Below are 12500 nucleotides of genomic sequence, written 5' to 3' on the forward strand. Positions count from 1 at the left end.
ACACACACACACACACACACACACACACACATACACACACACACACACACATACACACAGAAACACACACACATACACACATTCAGGCGCACAGAAACACACACAGACACACACACTCAGACGCACACAAACACACACACACACACACACAAACATCCCTCTCTCCAAGCAGAAGCAGAGGAACATAAGGGAGGAGAGAGAGAGAGAGAGAGAGAGAGCTCGTATAAAGGAGAGCAGACTGCCCTGTGCTGTCGCAGCACAAAAGGGTGTGAAAAGCGGAGCGCTGCTAAGGAAGCTGAGAGCGAGGGATGAAGGTTTTGTCCTCCCCTCATCCCCTCCCTCCGCTCCGCCCTTCAAGGCTCCATTTTATAGCAACCTCGGTGAACTGTGAGCCGCTCAGGTGGGTTGTGCATTAGCGGCGGCGGAGAGGCCGTGGTTTGTCAAAAACAAACCGCTAATGTTCAGCATGGCTGCTAGCGTTTGGCTTATTTATTTCACCCACCCACCCCTCCCCCTCCTTCCTGGTGATGAACAATCGTTTTGTGTGCTGCTGTGTGGCTGCCGTGTTGTCATTCTGTGTATTCGTGGCTGTTTGTTCGATTGGTCGATGGTGTTTTTTTTCTTTTCTCTATGATTGTCCACTTTCTATGCGTGTACACTGTGAAGTAATATATTCACTAATGCGGCTACGTTGAGTATTTTAAACCAAATTGTAAAATAGATATTAGCTTGTCGATTTATTATGCTAGGTGGGAACGCGACAACCAAGTCAATTGTAATTGTGACTTTTAATATCCTGTTCAGCATAGGCGTAGTTTTAGGGGGGCTGGCCGGGGACATGTCCCCCTCAATAGAGATTAATTTGTCCCCCTCAAACAAATATAACTAATATGAAAGACAGCCCCCTCCCCAAAAGAGGTAAAAAAACAAGGGAGTCAAAACATTTATATATCCTTCTTAGCTGTAACTATGTATAAATGTAATATAATATAATAAATGTAAATGTATGTATAATAATAATAATAATACAGTAATAAAAAAAAAGTTATATAATAATACAGAAGAATACATATTTTAAAGCAATACAGAATGTCTGAGAACCTTACTGCATTATATTCCATTATATTTGTGTCAGCGGGTTGTCTTTTCCTTTACATAAATAAAGACGTTTACGCCATAAATTGTTGCAGAAAAGGCACAAGTTGGTGCAGAAAAGTACACCAGAATGCAGGAAATTAAGTGTTTGACGCACAAAAGTTTGGGGGGGACGACCCCCCCCCCCCCCCGCAAACCTTCAGTAACTACAAGTAACATGTACATGTATTACAGTGTAACAGTGTAACACAGTACATGTGTTACGGTGAGTACATCTAACACAGCTGACATCACTGAAGTTTCTCTGTGGTTCCAATGAGGCGACCAACGATAACTCTGTATAATAACTGTATTATTATTGCGCACTTTAGCTACTTTTTTCAGAACAAAAATTCCACTGGCGAGTTTAACATATTTTCATTTAGTGATGTAGAAATGGTTTTGAAGTGGCACGGGCTACATTTTCAGCAGCACTGGAAGTCAATCAACATAAAATGGTCGCCCTCGATAATGAAAAAACATCCCATGCAACGTTTGAGGTATTAACCCCAATCGAGGCGAGCACGACAGAGGGACCCACGTGTCATAAATACTGCTATTGTTATTAATAGCACTGCAGGTTTCATTTTAGCTCTGCTGCTGGTAGACAAGGAAGCTTCTATCTGATAATACCCAGTGAAGGTTCTCGCCGCCTGGGCATTAATCAAGCTCTTCATAGCACCCTGTCTCTGTGAACCGCCCCCAGTCACTGTATATGAATGGAGAATGGACAGGGTTAAAATAGAGACCATTTTCAATGGCTGAGTCACCGTTCTCTCTACACAGGATCATAACAAATGACCAAAACAAACAACACGCTGAAAGGAAATGTGGGGGGAAAAGGGTCTGCCTTTTAATATAGGATGAAACGGTTGGTAGAAATGAAAGTGATACAGAAATGCATGCAGGGAAATGTGCAAATAAGCTATTTCTTAACTCAATGGCTGACAACAACGAGTATACTCGTTATAGCCCGCCAATCGAATAACGCCAACAACGAGTATACTCGTTATTGGATCGTTATTTCTTTTATTTGCTATTTCTTTTTTTGTATCTACTTTTTCTCCCCATTTTCTGTTTTTCTCCCATCCCCAATTTCGTATTGTCCAATTCTACCCTCCCCTGTCTCGAACGTTGTTAGGCCATGCCTCCCACAAGCCGGCTGCAATGTGGACGAAGCCTTGCATCACGTGTCCCCTCCGGTACACGAGGAGGCAGCCGTCGCATCTTTTCACCTGCACAGCGCGATCTCTCAGTGGCGAGGGTCTGCGTGGGAGGGTCACGCCGCCCCCGTTGCTTCCTGATTCTGCTGCGCAGGCGCACCAACCGACCTGTAGGAGTCGCTGTCCACAACGTCCGATCCCCACCCACCAGCTTCCCACCCGTAACACTGCCAATTGTGTTAGTATGAACGACCAGCCAAGCTGGTAGCAATGCCGAGAGCTGGGCTCGAACCCAGCATCTCCTGCATTAGTGGCGAGCGCCTTGCCCACTGCGCCACTTAGCCGCCCTTTTTATTTGCTTTTTCCATTCATAAACATGCAGGCAGCTGTGTGTTATCACTGGGGATGGTTCTGAGATCGTAAAAGTCCAATACCGCCGCCTGCCGCCTTGCGGCCGCTATTGCACTCCATTTTAAATGATGTGGCTTGGTGTCTGGGCCGATCTGCGGCCTGCGGGCGGAGTCTAACTACTCTGGCAGGGCAAACGCTTATAACGCATGCATCGACGAGGGTCGGGCCCCCCGGATTCCTGTTCATTGCTGGATTACGTTGAAAACACGATTGTGATCAGTACTTGGAATGGCGATCAGATAATTGGAATATTCTTTTCGGGACAGATCCTGGTCAAGGTATGGGCTAAATGGTATCAATTAGGGATGTCCGATATTATCGGCCTACCGATATTATCGGCCGATATCGGCATTAAAATGTGATATCGGAAAATATCGGTATCGGTTTAAAATATTTTTTTTCTTTTCTTTTTTTTTTACATTTCTATAACCTTTATTTACTCAGGCAAGCAAGTAAGAACAAATTCTGATTTTATTTATTGTCAAAAGTATGCATAATGTTGTGTTAATTCCACAACAAGAGATATGTAATGTTAATTACCTGAAATTATTCAATTTTTGGGGGGGGGGGGGGAACCCTGCATATATCGGTATCGGTTGATATCGGTTGATAACCGTATCGGAAATTAAGAGTTGGACAATATCCGTATATCGGTATCGGTAAAAAAGCCAATATCGAGCATCCCTAGTATCAATATTGCGTTGATCCAAAAATTATTTTATGCGATTGGGAGCGTGTGTGTGGTGTGTGTGTGTGTGGCGTGTTCCATTGGTAGCGATCAAAGCACTGAGGGGCGCCCCCCCCCCCTTTCATGCATCCATGATGAAACATAATACCGATAATCTAAATTTGATTTGAGAACAGTAGCTAGTCCAGGGAATAAACAATAACGCTTTTACTAGAATACATGTTGCCGGCCATTACGAAGCATTTTGGAAATTACACCAGACCGCCCTGAAACTACATATTCACGACGGTATAAAACGGAAATGTATGGATGGAAAAATTATCTGTTTTTTGCATCTTGACCGGAAGAAACTCAATGACAATTGACTATATTGTTAGATCCATAGCTATAATATATAATATAGCTTTAGGCCTGCAAACACAGCCACGTATCCCCATGTTAAAAGGCGATGGCATTTCAACGGTAAGGTAAACAGCGACCCCTGGCGCTGAATGAGTTAATGGTTATGTCTGATGTACCTGTTTTGAAGTAGTGTGAACCTATGCAATCATGGAAGATACTTCTTTGTGTAGTAAATGAGTATTCTAAATTAAACAGTAGGCCCGGCACATGTAAACATAACTTGCTACCTTCAAACAGTGCTCTAGGAACCCTATTCTCCTCTGAGGACAGTTTGTTTATTTAGTGATTCAGTCATGGAAAAAATACCAGATGTTTTTTTTCTGAGATTCAAATTTCCCTCACAAAACTATAGCCTCAATTATATCACCTGGAGGAGCTGAGTAAATACTTTTAGTCTGTTGGAGTTGCCGCCAACTACAACAGTGTCGACTTGCAACTATCTTAGCTGATTATTTGTTATTGTTTATTCTTATCTATTGTGCCTATATGTATGAAATTGATGAGAAGATGTGTCTTTGTTTTGTAAGCTTGTCGTCGCTGTAATTGAGGGTAACCTCACTGTCTCACGAGTTGAAATACAGGTTTGAAATTAAATGCATTCTAGTTGTTGCCAAGTTTGAAGTTGAAGTTGTTTCAAGGTTGACAACAATCGTCAGCTGCATCATATTTGACATATTGTATAGTGTATAGAGACTCTATTAGAGAGTGAAATATCAGTGATGAACCAAACCTCAGAACAATCTGAAGAGCTGTGTCTCTGTAGACCCCTGACGTCACTAATGTAAGGCTCGAGCAGGAAGTCCCTAATGACGTCACTAATGTAAGGCTCAAGCAGGAAGTCACTGTCACTAATGACGTCACTAATGTAAGACTTGAGCAGGAAGTCACTGTCACTAATGACGTCACTAATGACGTCACTAATGTAAGGCTCGAGCAGGAAGTCACTGTCACTAATGACGTCACTAATGTAAGGCTCGAGCAGGAAGTCACTGTCACTAATGATGTCACTAATGTAAGGCTCGAGCAGGAAGTCACTGTCACTAATGACGTCACTAATTTAAGGCTCGAGCAGGAAGTCACTGTCACTAATGGCGTCACTAATGTAAGGCTCGAGCAGGAAGTCACTGTCACTAATGACGTCACTAATTTAAGGCTCGAGCAGGAAGTCACTGTCACTAATGGCGTCACTAATGTAAGGCTCGAGCAGGAAGTCACTGTCACTAAGGTAAAGCTCAAGCAGGAAGTCACTGTCACTAATGACGTCACTAAGGTAAGGCTCAAGCAGGAAGTCACTAAGGTAAGGCTCAAGCAGAAAGTCACTGTCACTAATGTAAGACTTGTGCAAGAAGTCACTGTCACTGCTGTACGTTATGATATAGAAAGTCGGGCGCCCAAGTAGCGAACCATGTAACACGCTGCATCGCGGCACGGCCGACCCGGGTTTGATTCCCGGCCGAATGTCTTCCCCCCGCTCTGTCTCCCGTTCTTCCTCTCTCTCTCTCTCTCTCTGCCGGACTGTCCGGCAGTAAAAACAATACAAATCTACCAAAAACATAATTAAAAAAATATATATAGAAAGTCCTTATGTTTAACGTGAGATTGTTATTCACGCCGGAATACAAAAATATAAAGTTGCATATTTTTCGACAGTATTTCAAGGGAGACGGACCCGTATTGACTCAGTTCTATTATATAATGCAAATAGCGGATACGACAGTGATGTCGAATTCAAATGAGATGGGATCGCCCGCGTCGTGATGATTTATTCTGGTCCACGTCTCACCTCCATAGTAGCCATAGGCCCCGGGCCCCAGGATGTCTGGGTCCTCCAGCCGGCCCCCCAGGGGCCTCATCCTCCTTGGCCCTCTGAAGAAGGCATGCCGCCGAGCCCCCAGCGCACTCAGCTGCTTCATCCGCCGCTCTTTGGACCTTCTATTCTGGAACCAGACCTGGTGCAGAGAGACAGAGACAGGATTAGATATAGTATCTATAGATTAGCAATATGGGTTAGCGGTCTGGATTAGCAATCTGGGTTAGTGGTCTGAGGTTAGAGGTCAGGGTTAGCAATCTGGGTTAGCGGTCAGGGTTAGTGGTCTGGGTTAGCAATCTGGGTTAGCGGTCTGGGTTAGCGGTCTGGGTTAGCTTTCTGGGTTAGCAGTCAGGGTTAGTGGTCTGGGTTAGGGGTCTGGGTTAGCAGTCTGGGTTAGCGGTCTGGGTTAGCGGTCTGGGTTAGCAGTCAGGGTTAGCGGTCTGGGTTAGCAGTCAGGGTTAGTGGTCTGGGTTAGCGGTCAGGGTTAGCGGTCAGGGTTAGCTTTCTGGGTTAGCAGTCAGGGTTAGCGGTCTGGGTTAGCGGTCTGGGTTAGCAGTCAGGGTTAGCGGACTGGGTTAGCGGTCAGGGTTAGCGGTCTGAGGTTAGCGGTCTGGGTTAGAGGTCTGGGTTAGCAGTCTGGGTTAGCGGTCTGGGTTAGCAGTCTGGGTTAGCAGTCTGGGTTAGCAGTCTGAGGTTAGAGGTCTGGGTTAGCAGTCTGGGTTAGCGGTCTGGGTTAGCGGTCTGGGTTAGCAGTCTGAGGTTAGAGGTCTGGGTTAGCAGTCTGGGTTAGCAGTCTGGGTTAGCAGTCTGGGTTAGCGGACTGGGTTAGCAGTCTGAGGTTAGAGGTCTGGGTTAGCAGTCTGGGTTAGCAGTCTGGGTTAGCAGTCTGAGGTTAGAGGTCTGGGTTAGCAGTCTGGGTTAGCAGTCTGGGTTAGCAGTCTGGGTTAGCGGTCTGGGTTAGCGGACTGGGTTAGCGGTCTGAGGTTAGAGGTCTGGGTTAGCGGTCTGGGTTAGCGGTCTGGGTTAGCAGTCAGGGTTAGCAGTCAGGGTTAGCGGTCTGAGGTTAGAGGTCTGGGTTAGCGGTCTGAGGTTAGCGGTCTGAGGTTAGCGGTCTGGGTTAGCAGACTGGGTTAGCGGTCTGAGGTTAGCGGTCAGGGTTAGCGGTCTGGGTTAGCAATCTGGGTTAGCAGTCTGGGTTAGCGGTCTGGGTTAGCAGTCTGGGTTAGCAGTCTGGGTTAGCGGTCAGGGTTAGCGGTCAGGGTTAGCGGTCTGGGTTAGCAGTCTGGGTTAGCGGTCTGGGTTAGCGGTCAGGGTTAGCGGACTGGGTTAGCGGACTGGGTTAGCGGACTGGGTTAGCGGTCTGGGTTAGCAGTCTGAGGTTAGCGGTCTGAGGTTAGCGGTCTGGGTTAGCGGACTGGGTTAGCGGACTGGGTTAGCGGTCTGAGGTTAGAGGTCTGGGTTAGCAGTCTGGGTTAGCGGTCAGGGTTAGCGGTCAGGGTTAGCGGACTGGGTTAGCGGACTGGGTTAGCGGACTGGGTTAGCGGTCTGGGTTAGCAGTCTGAGGTTAGCGGTCTGAGGTTAGCGGTCTGGGTTAGCGGACTGGGTTAGCGGACTGGGTTAGCGGTCTGAGGTTAGAGGTCTGGGTTAGCAGTCAGGGTTAGCGGTCTGGGTTAGCAGTCTGGGTTAGCAGTCTGGGTTAACAATCTGGGTTAGCGGACTGGGTTAGCGGTCTGAGGTTAGAGGTCTGGGTTAGCGGTCTGGGTTAGCAGTCAGGGTTAGCAGTCTGGGTTAGAGGTCTGGGTTAGCAGTCTGGGTTAGCGGTCTGAGGTTAGAGGTCTGGGTTAGCGGTCTGAGGTTAGCGGTCTGAGGTTAGCGGTCTGGGTTAGCGGACTGGGTTAGCGGTCTGAGGTTAGCGGTCAGGGTTAGCGGTCTGGGTTAGCAATCTGGGTTAGCAGTCTGGGTTAGCGGTCTGAGGTTAGAGGTCTGGGTTAGCAGTCTGGGTTAGCAGTCTGGGTTAGCAGTCTGGGTTAGCGGTCAGGGTTAGCGGTCAGGGTTAGCGGTCTGGGTTAGCAGTCTGGGTTAGCGGTCAGGGTTAGCGGTCAGGGTTAGCGGACTGGGTTAGCGGACTGGGTTAGCGGTCTGGGTTAGCAGTCTGGGTTAGCAGTCTGGGTTAGCGGTCAGGGTTAGCGGTCAGGGTTAGCGGTCTGGGTTAGCAGTCTGGGTTAGCGGTCAGGGTTAGCGGTCAGGGTTAGCGGACTGGGTTAGCGGTCTGGGTTAGCGGTCTGGGTTAGCGGTCTGGGTTAGCGGTCAGGGTTAGAGGTCTGGGTTAGCAGTCTGGGTTAGCAGTCTGGGTTAGTGGTCTGGGTTAGCGGTCTGGGTTAGCAGTCTGGGTTAGCGGTCTGGGTTAGCGGTCTGGGTTAGCGGTCTGGGTTAGCAGTCTGGGTTAGCAGTCTGGGTTAGTGGACTGGGTTAGCGGTCTGCGGTTAGAGGTCAGGGATAGCAGTCTGGGTTGCGTGTAGTCTTTTACCAACGGAGTTGCTGTTTTCTGCAATCTGATTGGCCACTGACGTTTCTGGTCATGTGACATCTGGTCTTAATCACTGGTTAAGCTTGGCGACTCTTTCGAAGTTGGTTAAGGTTAGAGTTTGTCTTAGAGCAGGGCGATAGACCACCAGCCCTGATTCCAAACTCTAACCTTAACCAACTTCGAAAGAGTCGCCAAGCTTAACCAGTGATAGAACTAGGCGTTAGCTAGCTAGCAGGCTGTTAGAGGCAGAAATAGGCGTAACGCGATTTGTATGATGACAATACATTTGAATCTAATCTAATATAATCTAATACCATGACCAGAACCAGGCTGTTACTGATTCCTTTCAGACTTCATGTTATTTCCTCCCAGCTGGGCAGAGCGGTCTCAGGTCCAGAACCATGTTATCTTGCACAGATTTATAAAACACACCTGGCAGAACTCAAAACAAATTAAAACACTGTAGCAAATTCACAACCTGCCTTTTGTCCACCGCCAGTGTCATTTTTGTTGCCACGTTTGTGGCTGTTCGTTGTGGTGAAATCTAAACTTGAATTAGTAAAAAGATATTGAGAAATTGTGAATAAGAATGACCACATGTTGTTCACTCCAAGTCAAGTTTGCTTTCTGTTATTATTGTTGTTGATGATAATATAATGCATTCTGTATTAGACATGTTTAGTCAGATATATTTACACTTACAAAAAGGTATCATGGTATTTATGCATAGTTTTGTTGGTCATTACCGTGATGGTAGGAACCAAAAGGTGATGGAAATACCATGATTTTACCATTAGATTAGAATAGATTAGATTAGATTGGATTAGATTAGATTAGATTGGATTAGATTAGATTAGTTTAGATTAGCCCTATTTTATAATTAATATAATTATAATAATTAATTTAAACAAATAATAATACATTTACTGACATGGAAACAATATTTTCCCAACAGCATCCCTCCTTGAGGCTTAGATTACATTAAAATGTACAGCACAAATACAGTACAACGCAAATGTACAACAGTAAAGTGCAATAGTTATATACAATGTACAGGTGATTAACAGGTGACTGAGTAATAGTGCTAATCAGATGTATGTATACAGTATTAATATGTACAGTGATACAGGTATAAGGACACTATGGTAGTAAGTCAGAATCATGATTTCAATTGGTTTATACCGTGGTATTATTCAAGAACAAAACCTGGCAGTACCATGGTAGATTATTCATACAATGGCCGGTACAATGGTAACACTGAGGTTACCATCAAACTATCAAGAACTATTAGGAATGTCTGACTACTAAGTGTGTCTGACTCTTAACCACCAAAACCTGCAACAGACTACAACATATGACGTATATCATACCAGTTAGGGTACCTTGTGTACACTGCACCTTGTGTATACTGTTTACTTTTACTCATAATATATATTCAGATTAAAATTCTTTATTATCTATATTTATTGTAACGTATAATATAACCAATAGGGCATACAGACCCTGTATATTTATAATCAGAGTTAATTATATAGTTTACACACTGTTTATTTTCTCTCATATTTTCATATTCAGATCCAATTTGATTACCTATATGTATGTATTTCTACTATTACCCTGCCCATACCTGTACCTCCCCTCATCCCCTCCCTGTGCTGCTATGACGCCCAAATTCTCTCAAGGGGATCAATAAAGGAATATCTTATCTTATCTTATGATACTTTCTTGTAAGGGTCTGAATAACGCCAACAGAAACACAGTCTTGTGGTTCTTCTCACGTAACAAACAACAAAACACATTTCTTGCTGCTCGTTAGGAAGTCGCCTTCCCTGTGTCTGATGAATTTGATTAGGAGTATGTATTGTTGTTTTAATTTGTCTGTATGCCATGTGAATGTTTGTGAGTGTATAAAGTTTGTAACTGTATTTTATGTGTTATGGACCCCAGGAAGAATAGCCACAGCACTGCTGTGGCTAGAGGGGATCCAAATAAACTTAAACTTAACTTCCCTCAGTTACTCTTATCATTTGGAACTTGACTCGACCCAGGTTTTAATAATAGCTGAATAAAACAATATCACAGAGAATATGAAAACAATTGTAAAAGAACTTATATGAGATGAAAATATCCCATTGCTTATTATTGATTCAACGCCTATTCCTTGTATTACTCCTCCTTATCACCAGGATAATAATAAATGATAACACCAATGTTTTTTGTTTGTAGCGGTCATATACTCTGAAGACAATGGCATTTTATATTTGATATTATTACCCGCATGATCTCCTTCTACCTACTTATACACCTGCATATAACCCATAACTTTGTATGATACAACATGTATATACCTTATATATATACATTACATTTATATATTTATATTTACCACATATATATATATCCATATCTGTCTGAATATACCTGCATATACTCCTTCTATATACCTTCTTATACATCTGTATATAATCCATATAACTCTGTATGATAGCATGTACAATAATGCTGTATATACCGTATATACAGTATATATTTATTCTTACCGTATATATATATACACACACACATCTGTCTGTACATACCTGCATATAATCCTTTTTACATACCTCTAGATACTATATCTATATCTGTACATATCCCTTACTCTTACTAGTTACGCTGCTGGCCAGTATGACTTGCTATAGTGTCTTTATACCTGTATCACTGTACATATCAATACTACAACTCTGTACATACATCTGATTAGCACTATTACTCAGTAGTACAAATGCATATATATTATACCCAGGTTAATCACATGTACATTGCATATTACTATTTCACTTTACTGTTTCATTTGCACTCTGGTTGGATGCCAAACTTATTTCCGTTGTACTGTACTGCATGATGACAATACATTTGACTCTAATCTAATCTCATGTAAAAATGAAGAGTGGTGGAGTTATACTGTATCTCTACAGAACACCACAGATGAGTCCTGCGCAGTCGTGGATAAAGAACTAAGATACACGTCAGGATTGCAGGAGAAAGAGAGAAGTCCATGCGCTCTGTTTCAAAACAAGCATCTGTTGTATGATGGAGTGTCCTCAAACCAGAAACCCTTGAGGACGTGTTGTTGCCATATCGGCCTGCGTGAAACCCTCAAAAGTTTATCTTCAAGAATAATGTCTTGCTGTGCTGGTTTGTCTTGAGGGCAGAGTATTTCCTCAGCAGGAGCTCCTATACAAGTTTGATAGAAATCTAACATGAATAAGCTTATAACCAGACAACAGACTACTTTCACTGGTGAAGGTACCAAGGCCGTATAGAGGGAGTTCCACAAATCATGTTCAACCCAGATTCGTCTCAAACAAGGGACTAAACACGTTTCGCAATTATGCCACAACAATGTGGAACGCCCTACCCACAGCCGTAAAATTATGTGAATCCCTACCCACCTTCAAAACCGCTCTCAAAGAGCACCTACGGGTGGCTGCTATTAGAAACTGGCCCCGGTAAATGTCCAAACCCCCCACCCACCCAACCCCCTACAGTTTCTTCCCCTTCGAATGTATATATTTTTCTTTTAAGATCTCTTTCTCTTAAACAGTACTGTATATAGTGTATAATTTATGTCTTGTATGTCATAACTGTTCTTGATGAAACAGTACTGTATGTCATGTATGTCATAAATGTCTTGATGAATTGAAAGTGGGGGACCCTGATGTAAACAAGACGAAAGTCTTTCTCTGGTCTGCATCCTCTTAACAATTGTTTGTATTGAGCCATACTGTATTGTACCCATTCTGCAATCTGTTAATAAAGTTTTCAATCAATCAATCAATAGGTTTGGTTACAACACTTTAAGCTAACCGGGGGAACCGGGAGTCCTCCCCCCAGACATTCTGAGCGTCAATCACTTCCTTTCCTGCATTCTGGTGTACTTTTGTGCACCGATTTATGGTGGAAATGTCTTTATTTATGTAAAGGGAAATACAACATTCAGGTACCCGCTGACACAAACATAATGGAATGTGATGCAGTAAGGCTCTCAGGTGTTCTGTATTGCTTTAGAATATAGTTACAACTTACAGGTAAGAAAGAAAAGAAGGAAAAAATTACACTTTAAGAAAATAACTTGTTGTGATCATTGCATAGTATAGTTATTGCATAGAAATAGCAAGTATAGCATAGGGACATAGAAGTAAAACTGTGTATAGTAGTGTACATAGGACCCAGTGCCTTTAAGTCGTAGCTCAACATTGTATTGCAATTATCTCAGGATTTATTAACGTGTCTATTTTATCATGTCTATTCTACTTATTTGATTTACTATTACTATATTTACTATTGTGTTCTTGCACAATCGTAGCGGGCATGGCCAAGCGC

At 43.6% G+C, this 12500-nt stretch overlaps 1 protein-coding gene across 1 annotated transcript in view; it reads right to left on the reverse strand.

Annotated features, from left to right (window-relative positions):
* Positions 1–4945: 4945 nt before the first annotated feature.
* Positions 4946–12500, reverse strand: part of lhx5 (LIM homeobox 5) — a gene marked incomplete at both ends in the record, with an annotated part of 15744 nt that continues 8189 nt past the window's right edge. Inside the window, 2 exons of the mRNA XM_084324810.1 lie at positions 4946–5090; positions 5575–5747. Of these exons, the coding sequence (XP_084180936.1) occupies positions 4946–5090; positions 5575–5747 (318 nt within the window). The remainder of the gene's footprint in view (positions 5091–5574; positions 5748–12500) is intronic.

Source organism: Notolepis coatsorum, assembly GCF_963971535.1.
Source record: "Notolepis coatsorum genome assembly, chromosome: 11".
NCBI classification, from domain to species: domain Eukaryota; kingdom Metazoa; phylum Chordata; class Actinopteri; order Aulopiformes; family Paralepididae; genus Notolepis; species Notolepis coatsorum.